At 50.7% G+C, this 14,927-nt stretch overlaps 1 protein-coding gene and 1 non-coding gene across 2 annotated transcripts; one reads left to right on the top strand and one right to left on the bottom strand.

Moving 5' to 3' along the window:
• The first annotated feature begins 823 nt into the window (after window positions 1-823).
• On the top strand, window positions 824-931 carry LOC129021266 (U6 spliceosomal RNA). The gene has a single exon (XR_008495996.1). It is a non-coding gene; the product is annotated as a U6 spliceosomal RNA (small nuclear RNA).
• Window positions 932-11,924: 10,993 nt separating this feature from the next.
• Window positions 11,925-14,490, bottom strand: LOC129019629 (galectin-7). Its single transcript, XM_054462605.2, has 4 exons — window positions 14,438-14,490; window positions 13,965-14,053; window positions 12,780-12,981; window positions 11,925-12,093 (listed from the first exon to the last, which is right to left on the bottom strand). The coding sequence occupies exons 1-4, from the start codon at window positions 14,441-14,443 to the stop codon at window positions 11,980-11,982; spliced, it is 411 nt and encodes a 136-aa protein (XP_054318580.1). The 5' UTR covers window positions 14,444-14,490; the 3' UTR covers window positions 11,925-11,979.
• Window positions 14,491-14,927: the final 437 nt, after the last annotated feature.

Below are 14,927 nucleotides of genomic sequence, written 5' to 3'. Positions count from 1 at the left end.
TTTATTTTATTAAATTCTTTTTATTTTTGTTTTTATTGAGACAGGATCTCACTCTATTGCCCAGGCTGGAGTGCAGTGGTGTGATCACAGCTCATTGCAGGCTCAACCTCTGGGACTCAAGTGATCCTCCCACCCCAGCCTCCCAGGTAGCTGGGACCACAGGTATGCACCACCACGCCCAGCTAATTAAAAACATTTATATTTGTAAAGACAGGGTCTCCTTATGTTGCTCAGGCTGATCTCGAATCCCTGGGCTCAAGCAATGCTCCTGCCCTAGCCGCCCAAAGTGTCGGGATTACTGGTGTGAGCCACTGTGCCCAGCCAACTGTACATTTTAGATTTGTGCATTTCACCGATATAAACAAAGAATCTTTCTGCAAAGCTTACCACAAGGAAAGAATCATAAATATTGTACTCTGGCTAATGATGTACTTCTGAAATGTTTAGGGGTGACAAATACTGATGTTTACAATTTACTTAGAATGGATAAGTAAATAAAATGATGGCTGGGTGCGATGGCATGAGCCTGTAATCCCAGCACTTTGGAAGATGAGGTGGGAAGATTGCTTGAGCCCAGGAGTTCAAGACCAGCCTGAGCAAGATGGTGAGACCCTGTCTCTACAAAAAATAAAAAAGTAAGCCGGATGTGGTAGCAAACATCTGTAGTTCCAGCTTCTAGGGAGGCTGAGGCAGGAGGTTGGCTTGTGCCCAGGAGTTCAACGCTGCCATGAACCATAATCAGGCCACTGCACTCTAGCCTGGACAACAGAGCAAAACTCTGTTTCTAAAAAAATACAAAATATTAAAATAAAGTAAAGAAATAGTGCTCGCTTCGGCAGCACATATACTAAAAACTGGAATGATGCAGAGAAGCTTAGCATGGCCCCTGCGCAAGGATAACACGCAAATTCGTGAAGCTTTCCATATTTTTTGGCCAGGTGTGGTGGCTCACGCATGTAATCCCAACACTTTGGGAGGCCGAGGCAGGCGAATCATAAGGTCAGGAGTTTTTGAGACCAGCCTGGCCAACGTGGTGAAACTCCGTCTCTACCAAAAATACAAAAAATTAGCCGGGCGTAGTGGCGGGTGCCTGTAATCCCAGCTACTCGGGAGGCTGGGGCAGGAGAATCGCTTGAACCCGGGAGTCAGAGGTTGCAGTGAGCCGAGATCGCGCCACTGCACTCCAGCCTGGCAACAGAGTGAGACTCTGTCTCAAAAAAAAAAAAAAGAAGAAGAAGAAGAGAAAAAAAGAAGATGGTGATGGATGGATAGAAGGGTGGATAGATGGATCTATGTGTGATAAAGCAAGTTGAGTAAACTGTTATATAGAATCTGGTTAGGGTATATGAGGTTTTCATAGAATAATTCTTTTAACTTTTCTGCATGTCTGAAAAAACTCATAATAAAATATTGGGGGAAAACTTTGCATACAAACTTTGCAAACATTGTATCATACAATGATATGAACTGTAAATTTTTTAGGAGTTATAATGGTGATGAGGTTTTGTTTAAAAAGAGAGCCTGCCAGGCGTGGTGGCAGATGCCTGTAATCCTAGCTACTTGGGAGACTAAGGTGGGAAGACTGTTTGAACCCGAGAGTTTGAGACCAGCCTGGGCAGCATAGTGAGACCCTATCTTGAAAATAAAAATTAAAAAATAAATATCGTTTAGAATTATACACATATTTATGGATAAGATTATATAACGCCTTTTATTTTATTTTATTTTATTTTATTTTATTTTTCTTTTTTTGAGACGGAGTCTCGCTCTGTCACCCAGGCTGGAGTGCTGTGGCGCAATCTCAGCTCACTGCAAGCTCCACCTCCCAGGTTCACGCCATTCTCCTGCCTCAGCCTCCCGAGTAGCTGGGACTACAGGTGCCCACCATCACGCCCGGCTAATTTTTTTGTATTTTTAGTAGAGACGAGGTTTCATCGTGTTAACCAGGATGGTCTCGATCTCCTCACCTCGTGATCCACCCGCCTCGGCCTCCCAAAGTGCTGGGGATTACAGGCGTGAGCCACTGTGCCCGGCATATATAACACCTTTTAAAAATCCAATTTAAAATGGGCAGAAAGTTTCAATAAACATTTCTGCAAAGAAGATATATAAACGGCAACCCATGTCATTAGGGAAATGCAAATCAAAACCACATGACATGTCTCTTCACCAAGTGGTGAAGCCAACCTATTAGGATGGCTATAATAAAAAAGACAGATAGGTCAGGTGTGGTGGCTCATGCCTGTAATCCTAGCACTTTGGGAGGCCGAGGTGGGAGGATCACTTGAGGCTAAGAGTTCAGGACCAGCCTGGGCAACATAACAAGAACCTGTCTCTACAAAAAATTTTTAAAAATTAGCCAAGTGTGGGGACGCACACCTAGAGTTCCAACTAATTGGGAGGCCTGAGGTAGGAGAATTGCTTGAGGCCAGGAGGTGGAGGCTGCAGTGAGCCATGATTTCACCACTGCACTCCTGCCTACGCAACAGAACAAGACCCTGTCTCAAAAAAAAAAAAAAAAAAAGACAATAACAAGTGTTGGAGAGAACATGGAGAAACAGGAACACATATGCTGCTGATGGTAATGTAAAATGTTACAGTTACTTTGGACAATGGTTTGGCAGTTCTTTGAAACGGAACTTAAAAGAGTCATGTGACCCAGGAATTCTTTTTTTTTTTTTTTTTGAGACGGAGTTTCACTCTTGTTGCCCAGACTGGAGTGCAATGGTGCGATCTCGACTCACCGAAACCTCCACCTCCCGGGTTCAAGCGATTCGCCTGCCTCAGCCTCCCAAGTAGCTGGGATTACAGGCATGCACCACCACGCCTGGTTAATTTTGTATTTTTAGTAGAGATGGGGTTTTTCCATGTTGGTCAGGCTGGTCTCGAACTCCCGACCTCAGGTGATCCGCCTGCCTTGGCCTCCCAAAGTGGTGGAATTACAGGCATGAGCCACTGCACCTGGCCTGATCCAGAAATTCTCCTAGGTGCATACCCAAGAGAAATGAAAACATGTTCACACAATAGGTTCATAGCAGCATTATTCATAATAGCCAAGATGTAGAAACAACCCAGATATCCACTATTCACCATGATGAATGGGTAAACGCGTATGTTCAATCCACCCATTGGAACAGCATTCAGCCATGAAAAGGAGTGAGGTGCTGATGCATGCTGCGACGTGGACAAACCCTGAAAACATGATGCTCCGTGGAAGATACACAGGGCCACATATTGTATGATTCCACGTGTGGAAAACAAGCAAATTCACAAATCCATAGAGATGGAAAGTAGGTTAGTGATTGCCAGATGCTGGGGGAGGGGCAAGTTGGGGAGTGACTGCTTATGGGTATGGGGTTTATTTTAGTTGTTCTTTTTTGTTTTGTTTTGTTTCTGAAACAGGGTTTCACTCTGTTGCTCAAGCTGGAGTGCAGTGGAGCGATCACAGTTCACTGTAGCCTCGACCTCTCCAGCTGAAGCCATCCTCCTAGCTCAGCCTCCCGAGTAACTGGGACCACAGGTGTGTACCATCATGCCCGGCTAAAATTATTTTTTGTAGAGATGAGGTCTCCCTATATTGCCCAGGTTGGGTTTTTGTGGTTTTTTTTTTTTTTTGAAACGGAGCTTTGCTCTGTCACCCAGGCTGGAGTGCAATGGTGCTATCTGCTCACTGCAGCCTCCGCCTACCAGGTTCAAGCAATTCTCCTGCCTCAGGCTCCCGAGTAGCTGGGATTACAGGCGCGTGCCACCACGCCTGGCTGATTTTTTGTATTTTGAGTAGAGATGGGGTTTTGCCTTGTTGGCCAGGCTAGTCTCAAGCTCCCGAGCTCAAGTGATCCGCCCACCTCAGCCTCCCAAAGTGCTGAGATTGTAAGCGTGAGCCACTGCGCCCGGCCTCAGGCTGGTCTTGAACTCCTGGGCTCAATCAATCCTTCCACCTCAGGCTCCCAAAGTGCTGGGATTACATCTGTGAGCCAAGGTCTTTTGAGATGATAAAAATGTTCTAAAATTAGATTGTGTTGGATGCACAACCGTGTGAATATACTAAAAAACACTGACTTGTATACGTTGAATGGGTGACTTGTATAGCATATGAGTTTTATGTCAATATAGCTGTTATAGAAAGATCCAGGAGGATGGGGAGGAGAGAAGGGAAGCTGAATCATAAATTCTAAATTTCTTTGAAGACAAACTTAATAAAGAAGGATTAAGATTGGGCACCATGGCTCACACCTGTAATCCCAGCACTCTGGGAAGCCTAGCTGGGAGGATCGCTTGAGCTCAGGAGTTTGAGACCAGCCTGGGCAATATAGTGAGACCCTGTTTCTATATGTATTTAAAAATCATTTTCTTTTTTAAAATAATTTAATTTTAAAAATTTGGCCAGGCATGGTGGCTCACACCTGTAATCCCAGCACTTTGGGAGGCTGAGGCAGGCGGATCATTTGAGGTCAGCAGTTTAAGACCAGCCTGGCCAACACAGCGAAACCCTGTTTCTACTAAAAATACAAAAAAATTCGCTGGATGTGGTGCCGTGTGCCTGTAGTCCCACCTACTCAGGAGGCTGAGGCAGGAGAATCGCTTGAACCAGGGAGACAGAGGTTGCAGTGAGCTGAGATCACACCATTGCACTCCAACCTGGGCAACAGAGCCAGACTCCATCTCAAAAAAAAAAAAAAAAAATAGAGACAGGGTCTCACTATGTTGCCCAGGCTGGTTTTGGATGCCTGGGCTCAACCAATCCTCCTGCCTCAGCCTCCCAAAATGCTGGGATTGCAGGTGTGAGCCACCATGCCTGGCCTAAAATAAAAATTAAAAAAATTCAAAAGAAAGACTGGCCCGGCGCGGTGGTTTACATCCATAATTCCAGCACCTTTGGGAGCCAAGATGGGTGGATTGCTTGAGCCCAGGAGTTCGAGATCAGCCTGGCCCAAATGGCAAAACCCCATCTCTATTGAAATTACAAAAATTAGCCAGGTGAAGTGGCGTGAGCCTGTAGTCCCAGTTACTTGGGAGGCTGAGGCAGGAGGATCGTTTGAGCCCAGTAGGTGGAGGTTGCAGTGAGCCAAGATTAAGCCACAGAGGGAGACTGTCTCAAAATAAATAAAATAAATAAATACATAAATTTAGGAAATCTCTAAGTATGTGTAAATTAAAAAACAGACTTCCAGCCGGGTGTGGTTCCTCACGCCTGTAATCCCAGCACTTTGGGAGGCCAAGGCGGGCGGATCATGAGGTCAGGAGATCGAGACCATCCTGGCTAACACGGTGAAACCCCGTCTCTACTAAAAAATACAAAAAATTAGCTTGGCGTGGTATAGTCCCAGCTACTCGGGAGGCTGAGGCAGGAGAATAGCCTGAACCCGGGAGGCAGAGCTTGCAGCGCGCCGAGATCTCGCCACTGCATTCCAGCCTGGGCGACAGAGCAAGACTCCATCTCAAAAAAAAAAAAAAAAAGAAAAGATGTGGTCTCACTTTGATGCCCAGGCTGCTGCTCTGGAACGCCTGTCTTCATAGGCTCCTCCCGCCTCGGCCTCCCAAAGCGCTGGAATTATAAGCATGAGCCACTGTGCCCAGCTCATTTGGGGGTACTGTTTTCTGAGATCCAGCAGTTGCAACTCAGACAAAAAGAAATGCAAAAACACACGAATAAACCTCAAAAACATTACACTAAGCACAGTAGTCAGATGTTTATTTAAAAAAAAAAAGAGTACTGTATTTTTATGCCAAGTTTTATAGCAGGAAAAACTAATTTATGAAGCTAAAGAGCAGATCAGTGGCCGCCACCCAGGTGACCAGGGTGTGGTTGGGAGAGGTGTGGAAATACCCTGTACCTTGATCGTTGGGTGACCACACAACCGGATGTATTCATGGAACTGTAACCTAAAAAGGAGGAATTTTATTGTGCGTAAATTACACCTCAATGAAGTTGATATTAAAAAACAAAACAGGCCAGGCGCAGTGGCTCACGCTTGTAATCCCAGTACTTTGGGAGGCCGAGGCGGGCGGATCACGAGGTCAGCAGATCGAGACCACGGTGAAACCCCGTCTCTACTAAAAATACAAAAAAAAAAAAATGAGCCGGGCGTGTTGGCGGGCACCTGTAGTCCCAGCTACTCGGAGAGGCTGAGGCAGGAGAATGGCGTGAACCCGGGAGGTGGAGCTTGCAGTGAGCCAAGATCGTGCCACTGCACTCCAGCCTGGGTGACAGAGCGAGACTCCGTCTCAAAATAAATAAATAAATAAAAATAAAAAATAAAAAATAAAAAACAAAACAGGCCGGGTGCGGTGGCTTACGCCTGTAATCCTAGCACTTTGAGAGGCCGAGATGGGTGAATCACCTGAGGTCAGGAGCATTCTGGCTAATACAGTGAAACCCCATCTCTACTAAAAATACAAAAAATTAGTCGGGCGTGGTGGCACGCCCTTGTAATCCCAGCTACTCAGGAGGCTGAGGCAGGAGAATGGTTTGAATCTAGAAGATGGAGGTTGCAGTGAGCTTAGATTGTGCCACTGCACTCCAGCCTGGGTGACAGAGTGAGACCTTGTCTCAAAAAAAAAAAAAAAAAAAAAAAAAACAAGGCCGGATGTGGTGGCTGACACTTGTAATCCCAGCACTTTGGTAGGCTGAGGCAGGCAGATCACTGGAGCTCAGGAATTCGAAACCAGCCTGGGCCACATGAGGAGACCCCCGTTTCCACCAAAAAAAAAAAAAAATTAGTCAGGTGTGGTGAAACATGCTGGTAAGGCAGGAGGATCCCTTGAGCCCAGGAGGTGGAGGCTGCAGTGAGCCAGGGGCCACTGCACTCCAGCTGGGGCAACACAGTGAGACATTGTCTCAAAAAACAAACATAAATCAAAACATGGTTTCTCAAAGGCTTAGACCCCAAGGTGAGGAATCACTTTCACTTAGTTCTGGTTCATGCTCCACCATCTACTTGATGTGTGACCTTGAACAAGTCACTCAACCTTGGGCATCAGATTCCTCATTGGCAAATTATGCCTAATAAAAGGATCTCCTTCAGAGTGTTGTTTGGGGGATTCAGGGAATGATCACAGAGTGGCTAACATGTAGAAGGGACTTGGGGGATGTTAGTTATAGATCTATGTCTCAGAATCTCAACTTTCTCCAAAAGTCTGCATAAACTATTACAGAAAGAAGACAAGAAAGAAACACACTAGCTGGGTGCAGTGGCTCACGCCTGTAATCCCAGCACTTTGGGAGGCCGAGGCGGGCAGATCACGAGGTCAGGAGATCCAGACTATCCTGGCTAACATGGTGAAACCCTGTCTCTACTAAAAATACAAAAAATTAGCCAGGTGTGGTGGCGGGCACCTGTAGTCCCAGCTACTCGGGAGGCTGAGGCAGGAGAATGGCGTGAACCTGGGAGGCGGAGCTTGCAGTGAGCTGAGATTGTGCCACTGCCCTCCAGCCTGGGCAACATAGCAAGACTCGGTCTCAAAAACAAAAAAAAAAAAGAAAGAAAGAAACACACTAATATATTTATTTATTTATTTGTTTTTTTGAGCGGAAGTCTCGCTCTGTCACCCAGGGTGGGGTGCAGTGGCGCGATCTCAGCTCACTGCAACCTTTGCCTCCAGGTTTAAGTGATTCTCCTGCCTCAGCTGCCCAAGTAGCTGGGATTACAAGTTTGTGCCACCACAGCAGGTATATATTTTATAATCAGAATGGAGATGACAAAAAAGAAAAAATGGCCAGGCGTGGTGGCTCACACTTATAATCCCAAAACTTTGGGAGGCTAAGGCAGGCAGATCATTTGAGGTCAGGAGTTCAAGACCAGCCTGGCCAACATGGTGAAACCCCATCTCCACTAAAAATACAAAAATTAGCTGGGCATGGTGGCACATGCCTGTAATCCCAGTTACTCGGGAGGCTGAGGCACGAGAATCGCTTGAACCTGGGAGGTGGAGGTTGCAGTGAGTCAAGATCGTGCCACTGCACTCCAACCTGGGCAACAGAGCAAGACTCCGTCTCAAGAAAATAAAAAAGGTATTGGATAACATAGGTCCAAGAACATTCTGTGCAGCACTGTTTGGATGTATTGAATGATGTGAAACCATCAGACATCAAGGAGGGTTCAAGTGACATTCCTTGTTAGTTACTCCACACAATGGGGCACTCAGGCGCCAGGAGAATGAATGAAGCAGAACACAAATGTGGATAACACCCAAAAAGGTCCAGTGGGTGGAGGGTGCTACCCTTTGAAGGAAAAAAAGTAAAACCACATGTGCATGTGTTTAAATGTGCATAGATTTTTGAAAAAATGTGCAAGAAATGAAGACGGATGACAGCATTTTCATAAACATAACAAAAAGAAAGCCTTTTTTTTTTAAATTGAGACAGAGTCTCTGTCACCCAGGCTGGAGTGCGGTGGCCTGATCTTGGCTCGCCACAACCTCCCACCACAACCCGGGTTCATGAGATTCTTGTGCCTCAGCCTCCCAAGTGGCTGAGACTATAGGCGCGTGCCACCACGCCCGGCGAATTTTTTTGTATTTTTAGTAGAGACAGAGTTTTGCCACGTTGGCCAGGCTGGTCTTAAACTTCTGACCTCAGGTGATCCGCCTGCCTCTCGGCCTCCCAAAAGGAAGCCTTTAGAAAATACATATGTGGCCTGGGCGCAGTGGCTCACACCTGTAATCCCAGCACTTTGGGAGGCCGAGGCGGGTGGATCCCTTGAGGTCAGGAGTTTGAGACCAGCCTGGCCAACTTGGTGAAACCCGTCTCTACTAAAAATACAAAAATTAGCCGGGCATGGTCGTGGGCACCTGAAATCCCAGCTACTCAGAGGGCTGAGGCAGGAGAATTGCTTGAACCCAGGAGGCAGAGGTTGCAGCGAGCTGATATTGTGCCACTGCACTCCAGCCTGGGAGACAGAGCAACACTCCCTCTCAAAAAAAAAAAAAAAAAAAGAAAAGAAAATGCATATGTGGCCGGGTGTGGTCACTAAAGCCTGTAATCCCAACACTTTGGGAGGCCGAGGTGGGCGGATCACTTGAGGTCAGGTGTTGGAGACCAGCCTGACCAACATGGTGAAACCCCATCTCTACTAAAATACAAAAATTAGCTGGGCATGGTGGTGCACTCCTGTAATCCCAGCTACTTGGAAGGCTGAGGCAGCAGAACTGCTTGAACCCGGGAGGTGGAGGTTACAGGGAGCTGAGATCGTGCCACTGCACTCCAGCCTGAGCGACACAGCGAGACTCTGTCTCAAAAATAATACAAAAAAATAAAAATAGGACCAGGTGTGGTGGCTCGTGCCTGTAATCCCAGCACTTTGGGTGACTGAGGCAGGTGGATAACCTGAGATCAGGAGTTCGAGATCAGCCTGGCCAACATGGTGAAACCCTGTCTCTACAAAAACACAAAAATTTGCCGGGCGTGGTGGTGCACTCCTGTAATCCCAGCTACTCAGGAGGCTGAGGCAGGAGCATTGCTTGAACCTGGGAGGCAGAGGTTGCAGTGAGTCGAGATCATGCCACTGCACTCCAGCCTGGGCAACAGAGTGAGACTCCATCTCAAAATAAATAAATAAAAATACATATGTTTACTTTGAAATAACAAATATACAGAAAGTTGTAACTACAGTACAAATCTCAATTTTTGATGAACCAGGCCAGGTGCAGTGGCTCAAGCCTGAAATCCCAGGACTTTGGGCAGGAGGAGCCCCTGTGTCCAGGAGTTCAAGACCAGCCTGGGCAACATAGCAAGACCCTGGCTCTACAACCCCCCCCCCAAAAAAAAATTAGCCTGGCACCATGGCATGTGCCTGTAGTCTCAAATACTTGGGGGGCTGAGGTGGGAGGATGGCTTCAGCCGGGGAGGTTGAGGCTGCAGTAAGCCCTTATCCACAACTCCACTCAGCCTGGGCAACAGAGCAAGACCCTGCCTCAACAAAAAAAAAATTTTATTTAAAAATTTTTGATGAACTGTTACCGATGGAGGGTGTCCAGGGGCTTGGTCTCTTGAATGAAGAATTGGGCAAAACGCACAAAGCAAGGAAATAATGAAGCAACAAAGGCAGAGATTTATTGAAAATAAAAATACACCCCACAGTGTGGGTGCGGCAGAAGCATAGGGGCTCAAGGGCTGGGTTACATAATTTTTTGGCGTTTAAATACCCTCTAGAGGTTTCCATTGGTTACTTGCTGTATGCACTATGTAAATGGAGAGGATGTTTCCTGTCATAGCTGAAGTGTGAATCAGCCTTATGTTCCCTACTTCCAGACCCTATTTTCCTGCCTCAGAACCAGTTGCGAATAAGTCGCAAACATGCTGCACCACCAAATACCTAACTATATTTTCCACAAACAGGGACAGGTTCCCACGTGTACACTGTCAGTCCACGGTGAAATTCAGGACATTAACACGGCTGGATCGCTACCGTCTAATCTGAAGACCCAACCACATTCACCACCTGTGCCAATAATGTGTGTTCATTTCACTGTATATTTTGAAATGTGTACCAGATGCATATATTATCTTTATGAAAAAACTGATATTTTAAAACCACTCGACACAGCCAAATGAAATAAGAGCGAACTCATTCAAGCAGGAGTCCCGGAGGACTAGGAGAATCCGGCCTTTCCCAGGCCTCCTCACCTGAGCGGTGCTCTCTCCTGACCACCGCCCACCCACTCCAGGGCCGGACACGGGAAGGTACCGCCCAGCCCGAAGGTCGCAGGGGCCTAAAACCCCGGGTCCTGAACGCGCCTGGGCCCTGCAGCGAACCTGGCGTCCCCACCTGACTCCAGAATCAGATTCAGGCCAGGCCAGGAACCACCCCAGCTTCCTGCATCCGCCTTGGTCCAGGCAGCAATGCCTAAGGCGGACGCCAGGGGGTGGGAGGCTCAAGGACGGGGATCGAGACCCAAGCCCTGGCGCGCCCACCAAGCTGTGGCTCCGGACGAAGGTTCCGGAACAGCCGGCCCTGAACACCCACGTGCAGCTTCCGATCGCAGCCCTGGCCTGGCTCCTCGGTCCCCAGTTGAGAGACCCGCGACCGCTGCAGGGTGCCTCGCCGAGGGTGCGGGCTCGGGGCGCACAATGCTCCCAGCCTCTCCCACCCCAACCCCGCCGTTAAGGGGAGCCCCAGCGACGCCCTGAACCCTGAAAGTCACACTGGGGCCAGGGCTGCACTTGGCGTCGGCTTCCTCTCCCGTCACAGTGACCAGGGCTAGGGCCGGGGTCCGGGCAGTCGGGGAGAGCGAAGGGCGCGTGGGAATGGGGCTCGCTGCGCCTCGGAAACTCCGCGCCGCCCTTCGAGTCCTCCCACCTGTTCCGCAGAGCCGGGCCGCTGCCATCGCGTCTGCCCCGAGGGTGCGCAGGCGGGTACCTGTCCTGATTCCGGACACGTCGACTCCCGACAGCGGGAGCCCGGAGACGCCCGTCGGGCTTCCCAGCCCCACCCAAGACGTCTCTGGGGGCGGGAGGCCAGGAGAGAAGAGGATGGGAGAGATGAGCTGCAGGGGGATACGGGACCCAGGGACCCGGGGATATTATGACACGCTTTCCACGCGTAGGATTGGGGCGCACGAGTGACCAAAAAGGTGGGACTCATTCGCCCCCTTTGCAGATGGACCCATGTTGGCCCCCCCGTAGATCTGCAGTGGGGGCACCAGGACCTGCGGTGAGCGCCTCCGCGCCCCAAACGCCAGCAGATCCGCCCGACCGCATTCCCGCCTGGCTTGCTTTGCACAAATGCTGCGCCAGGACACGCCCCAGACCCACTCCTTCCCAGATCGCGACCCTCATGCCTTCGCAGACAGAAAGTGTCCTAAGCACAGGCAGGCTCAGAGCCCGCCTCCGCCTCGGATTCGCTGTGTGGCCCGGAGCCAGTATCTTGGCCTCTCTGGGTCTCAGTTTGCTCATCTCAGTGAATGGGACACAGACACAGTCGCGCTGCGGGTTAACGCTTTATTTGCCATCCAAGGCCCCGGGCCCGCCTGGGCTTCTGCTCAGAAGATCCTCACGGAGTCCAGCTGCACGTCCCCGCCCACCTCCACCAGGCGCACGCGCGCCAGCGGCAGGCGGTGGCGGAAGTGGTGGTACTGGGCGTCCCCAACCACGGCCTGCAGGGGAGGGTCGGTGGTGAGGATTCCGGAGGCCCCTGCTGGGTGGCCCTGGGGAAATCACTCATCCCCTCTGGGTCTCAGTTTCCTCACTGGGAAAATGGGGCTATTGTTCATTCTAACTCTTGCGTGAGGATCAAACGAGTTTACTGTGTGGCACAGTAAAAAACGGCTTTTTTAGTGCTGGTAATGGATATTCTCATTTCCGCGACCATTACCCGCTGTTAAAGCGCAGAGGAGGGAGGTGAATTCGCGTAAGGTCTGGGTGGTGGAGGATCTGCCGCCACCCCCGCCCGCTAATCCTTGCTAGGACGAGTTCCTGGGCGCTGTCTCCAACCCATCCCTCCCCATGCCTCAAACCCCGGACCTCAGGAAGGAATGAACTGGGAGTAGGGTCTGGGATGGCGAGTCTGGGCCATGCCTTCCAGCTAGGACGCCCACCCCTTGGACACTTGGCTCTTGCTCGCCTCGTCCAGACCCTGCTGTCTCTTTGCCCCTCAGACCCAAATTGGAGTTGTTTAGGCGACAGAGGGTCGAAGGACCCCCTTCTCCGCCTTGGCCACGCCTTCCCTACTCCCCTCACCCCGCCCCGAACCTCCCTGCCTTCCACCAATAGCCTGGCTTTGCCCAACCCTCTGCTCCAGGGACCTAGGTCTTGGCGTCCACGCCCCTGTCCAGAGACGCACCTTGAAGCCGTCGTCTGACGCGATGATGAGCACCTCGAAGGGCTGCCCGCGCTGGAAAGGAACGCCCGGCCCGCGCTCCTCGCGGCCCCAGGAGCCTTGCTCCTTGCTATTGAAGACCACCTCCGACGTGTCCAACCTGGGGTTGAAATGCAGGGCGGCATCGGAGCCCTGTTCCTCCCCGCACAGCAGGTTTACATGGAACCTGGAAGAGGGGGATGGTGGCTATCAGGGCTCAGAAACCACCCAGACCAAGAAATGTTGAGGGTGAGGAATACGGATGTCTACAATTTACTTTGAATGAATAAGTAAATGAAATGTTGGCTGGGTGCAGTGGCCCACCCTGTAATCTTAGCACTCTGGGAGGTGGAGAAGGGAGGATTGCTTGGACCCAGAAGTTAAAGACCATCCTGGGCAACATAGCAAGACCCCATCTTACAAAAAAACGAAAGAACAAACGAAAAATAAACCACCCAGACCAAAGTGAAGGGCTTATGGGCTGGGACTCCCCATTCCCAGAGGACCCCCAAATTAACAGGGACCTGAAGACAGGCACACACTGCAGAAGGAGAGGTGGCCCACTAATGACCAGAGAGCTTAGATTCCCAAGGCAGCCAAAATATCATGAGGCCCTTGGCAGAAACCTACCCAGACCAAAGTCACTATGCTTAGGGCAGGGTGCCCTCATTTCCAAAGAGCCTGGGACCTGCCCAGGAGGTCTGGGAGATGGCCAGGGTGCTCCTGATGCCCAGGGAACCCTCAGGTTCTACAGGACAAAGAATAATACCAGGAACCCCAGCATTTCCAGGGTACCCCAGAATCCAGAAGGCCTGAAGTTCCTTAGCCAGGAGGTCAAAGGATGGTTTGGCAAGGACTCCCAGGGTCCAGGGTATCTCCAGGACTTGGAGTATTTCCAGAGTTCCCTGAGACTCAGACATGGCAGTCATAGGACTATATGTAGGAACCCTGAGATTACCCAGGGACCTCAAAGTCTTAGGGAAACTTAGGGACCCCAGCCACAAAGGCATGGGGCAAATATGAATACATCAGATTTGAGGTCAGAAATGGCCTCAGACTCCTAGCCTGGTGGATACAGATGGCCTCGGGCCCCTACTTCTGGACTGCAAAAATTGGGGGTCAGCTGATCCTGAGACCTGTACCCTTTACCCCTAGGGCCTGGGGCCTCACCTGCTGGCATTGGGAGGAAGCAAGCCGCGAATTCTCAGCACCGTGCCAGGGCGGATGCCCTCGGGCAGCAAGGACTTGTGGGGGACGTTCTGCAAGAGTGGGGTGCAGGGGCCACTGTGAGCTGGTGAGACCGAAGGAGGGAGGCAGAAGGTGGGTCACCCCTCAGAGGAGCCGACCAGGGCTGAGATTGGCAGAAATCAGTGGAAGAGAAAAGGGTGGCGGAGAGGCAGGAAAGAGACCAGAAACAGACAGGGACACAGATGGGGAGAGCAACAAAGAAAACAGACAAATCCTCAAAGAGGGCCCCGGAGGAAGCCACAAAGAGGTAGAGGGGACAGTCGGGATGGGGGGGTCACCCGGAGGCCACAGCCCAGGCCCGTCCATGGCACACCCACTGCCCACTTGCTCCCTTGAAAGAAAAGCCCCCAGCCCTCTCCCTGCTTGGCCCCGCCCCGGGCCCCTGGAGCACTCACGGACATGGCTGGGACCGGGTCAGGCAGCCGTGGTGGTGGGGCCTGCTGGGGACCTTAAATAAAAGCAGGGCGGGGCTGGCCCTGATGACTCACCCCACCCCTCCCCACCCACCACCCACACCTGGCACGGACCCTGGCCCTGGGGCAAGCCCGGCGAAGTGGGAGTGGCGCTTCTTCTTGGGGGCCCTGATCCCCCTATCACCCAGGGCCCAGGTGCACTGCCCCTCTCCTAGGAGCTGATAATAAGAGCCACCGCCCCTCCAGCCCTGTCTTCCCACTGCCTGGCGCACAGGAGAGTCTCTCATGCTCATTTTATATACAGACATGTTGGGTCCTGAGAAGCCGAGCCCGGTGGGAACTCTAGACCCTTCTCTCCAGCTGAGAACCTCCTGCCTGGACTGGAAATGTCTGCGCTGAAATCCCTGCTTCTACGTCTTTAATGGAACAGCAGCCGCAACAATGGCGATAGTGCCAGACAGGGCGACTTCAT

Source organism: Pongo pygmaeus, chromosome 20 (genome assembly GCF_028885625.2).
Source record: "Pongo pygmaeus isolate AG05252 chromosome 20, NHGRI_mPonPyg2-v2.0_pri, whole genome shotgun sequence".
In the NCBI taxonomy this organism is placed as follows: domain Eukaryota; kingdom Metazoa; phylum Chordata; class Mammalia; order Primates; family Hominidae; genus Pongo; species Pongo pygmaeus.
The sequence above is the reverse complement of the archived record's forward strand: the minus strand, read 5'-3'. Positions and strand labels throughout refer to the sequence as shown.

Excerpts from the sequence above, each read along its gene's own strand:
- LOC129019629 (XM_054462605.2), bottom strand. Across the intron at positions 12,982-13,964 it reads CTTCCTCCCAATGCCAGCAG|GTTCCATGTAAACCTGCTGT; the intron begins GTGAGGCCCCAG and ends CCCCTCTTCCAG. Across the intron at positions 12,094-12,779 it reads CGTCAGACGACGGCTTCAAG|GCCGTGGTTGGGGACGCCCA; the intron begins GTGCGTCTCTGG and ends CCTCCCCTGCAG.